The following is a 3,165-nucleotide window of genomic DNA, read 5'->3' on the forward strand; positions in this document are numbered from 1 at the left end:
TAAATAAAGAATTTCGATAAAAACTTATTTTGAAATAAAATCTGCGATTTTTAATAAAAAAAAATTTTATTTACATTTACAGCATATTAATAATTTTTATATAAAAAATCATGCATAAAGTTTGTTTTGTATATAAAAAAAGTAACGAAATTTGTAACGACTCATTATTTTTTGAGTAACGGTAACGGTAACGAGTTACTTTTTGAAATTGGTAACGAATAACGGTAACGAGTTACTTTTTAGAAAAAGGAACGGTAACGGTAACGAGTTACTTTTATAAAGTAACTTTCCCAACCCTGCATATTTCCATATACACTGTATGCAAAAATTACATTCTATTAATAAAAACAATTTCTTAATGACTTTTTAACAAACAATGAGCGACGCATAAAACTTTTGAAATGTTACTCAGCGATATATTCTTGATACTATATGTCAAGAAGGAACTCATCGGAGGTGACTCCCCTAATATAAACAATTACCAGCGCATACTATTCAATGTGACGTCAATATTTAACTTGCGATAAAAGTTTGTCCAATCAACTACAGTCCTATCGCAAATCTGCAATTCTTCCATAAGGAAGCTCTCGGAGGACGTATGTATAAAAAATAAGCAATAAATCGGCATGTTTTTGCCAAGCCGAGATGTCCCTTGGCGAACCAAGTGTTATGTAAAATGCTTATTTTAAAATTACATACATTTCGCTATTTTTTTCCGTCCACGTACTTGCTTGTAATATTTTTTTTATACAGCGGAGTATTAAGGAATCCGAATCGCTCGTGGTATTTATGATGTTATTGCACCGCGGACATGTCGTTTCTCGCTGAATAACCGTTTTATCACGCAAATATTCCAAGAACTACTGTTCGTTGTGCGTAAGATGTAGAAACTCGTGCAGTAACATTTCGCGAATATTCTAGCATGCTTTATAACTAATACTATTGGCTGCTGAGATTCGACTAATAGAGGATACCGAATTCGACGTTTTAGCATTACTTTGTATGTTCTACAAATATCTATGTAATATATTCACATGTCCAATGCGATATTTCTGTTTATAAACACTTTAGTTTGGTACATATCAACGGTATCAATTACTATAATTATTACCTACTTTTCGAAATAATTTCATACAATGAACAAATTTCAACATGCGTTTTACAACAAATTCAGCTTTGGCGTGCGCAAAATAACGTACGAAGTAATATTTCCGTCGATCGTAAATTTTTAATTTCTTTTGTTAATAACTTTTTAACAAATAACGAGCGACGGCTAAAACCTTTTGAATGTTACTCAGCATGATGACCTTGATAACATACGGCAAGATCATCGTTCTCAGAAGGTGGTCTGTTTTTGTCAATATTCACGTAAGCCTCTTTTAGAGGCTTATTTATCGTTAAAAAAGAACTTACGATATATCGCATGCACTAGAATCTTTTATTTTCTCATGATGTACTTTGGACCATTATGAGACCATTATGACCATTATTTTATCCATCATTGACCGATCCTGTATATTCCGTTTTATTTTAAATTAAATTAATAATTTCCTATCTTTTTTCATTGTTGTATGACATTTTAGCAATTTTTGTCTGCATATTAGTGTTGTGAAAAATATCTCAGCCAGAAGTCGAACCTGGACTTTTCCACATACCGGGCGAACATCATAAACCAACTGCCACTTATATGATAAACTCGTAAATAAACAAGGAGCAGGAGCGCGGGGGTTTATATTATTATGTTGAAATTGTAAGGAAATTTATAATGTTTATAATAAACGACTTTTTTCAGATTATTGCAAAGGAGAAGTCAGAGAATTTGATATGCTCTCCTCTGAGCGCTGATGTTGCTTTGAGCATGGCTGCAATTGGCTCTGAAGGGAAAACTAAAGAACAATTCAAGAATGTTCTCAAACTTCCTGAAACGCAGCCGCAGACTTTAGAGGGTTACCAACAACTCATTAGTAGTTTGAATGTAATTATTAAACTATAGAATACATAGAATTTAATCTTCGAGTGATGAGTCAGCGAAAACAATACAGCTATTCTTCTCGCAGGATGTCGACAACGTTACCTTGAAACTCGCTAACAAGATATTCATCGGTCAACATTTTCCAGTGAAACCTGAATATAAGAACGCTCTCCAGACTTATTTCTATTCTGACATTCAGTCAGTAGACTTCACACAAAACCAACAGGCTGCGACTACTATCAATAACTGGTGTAAAGAAAAGACCAATAATCGCATTAATAACATCGTTACACCTGGTTAGAATAATTAACTACATTTATACGATAATTATCTACAATTATCTATATTTATACGATAATTTTGAAGATTATCGAAGATAAAGTTTTATTATTTTGACAGTACTTCGTTATAATTCTACATTATAATATATATATTTTAAAGTGACAAGAGACAGCCATGACAAGTGTATTACATCCGACTTCAGAAACATTTGGTTTATTCTCTAAATAAAGAGTTAGTAAAAATTTTCAATCTTTCTCTCAGAAGCATTTATTTCTACGTAGTTATGTGTCGTGAATATTGATTATTTAAAGAGATGACGACAATATAGCCAAGTAGCTATAATATTTTCATAATTTAAAATTTCGTTTATGTCAATAAAGAGAGTTATTCATTTATTTGCTGTTGACCGCTTACCATTTTTAATATAAAATAGTTTACTAGATTTGAGGCTTTCACGGCCATTGATACAATGTCTAGATATAGCTTCCGGAATGGAGCCGTGTCTTGAATCAGCGATATGCATATCGCTGATTCAAGACACGGCTCCATTCCGGAAGCTATATCTAGACATTGTATCAATGGCCGTGAAAGCCTCAAATCTAGTAAACTATTTTATATTAAAAATGGTAAGCGGTCAACAGCAAATAAATGAATAACTCTCTTTATTGACATAAACGAAATTTTAAATTATGAAAATATTATAGCTACTTGGCTATATTGTCGTCATCTCTTTAAATAATCAATATTCACGACACATAACTACGTAGAAATAAATGCTTCTGAGAGAAAGATTGAAAATTTTTACTAACTCTTTATTTAGAGAATAAACCAAATGTTTCTGAAGTCGGATGTAATACACTTGTCATGGCTGTCTCTTGTCACTTTAAAATATATATATTATAATGTAGAAT

The 3,165-nt window shown here is 31.9% G+C and overlaps 1 protein-coding gene across 6 annotated transcripts in view; it reads left to right on the forward strand.

The window, feature by feature from the left end:
• The window catches only part of LOC116852413 (antichymotrypsin-2-like), a 300,750-nt gene that overhangs the window by 61,947 nt on the left and 235,638 nt on the right, over positions 1–3,165 (forward strand). For all 6 annotated transcript variants that reach the window (XM_032832745.1, XM_032832744.1, XM_032832746.1 and 3 more), the window contains 2 exons: positions 1,793–1,975; positions 2,058–2,268. In XM_032832745.1, coding sequence (XP_032688636.1) covers positions 1,793–1,975; positions 2,058–2,268 — 394 coding nt within the window. The remainder of the gene's footprint in view (positions 1–1,792; positions 1,976–2,057; positions 2,269–3,165) is intronic.

The sequence above is a fragment of the Odontomachus brunneus genome, unplaced genomic scaffold (assembly GCF_010583005.1).
Source record: "Odontomachus brunneus isolate Ranch 3 - 2012 unplaced genomic scaffold, Obru_v1 Obru_scaffold_223, whole genome shotgun sequence".
NCBI lineage: Eukaryota > Metazoa > Arthropoda > Insecta > Hymenoptera > Formicidae > Odontomachus > Odontomachus brunneus.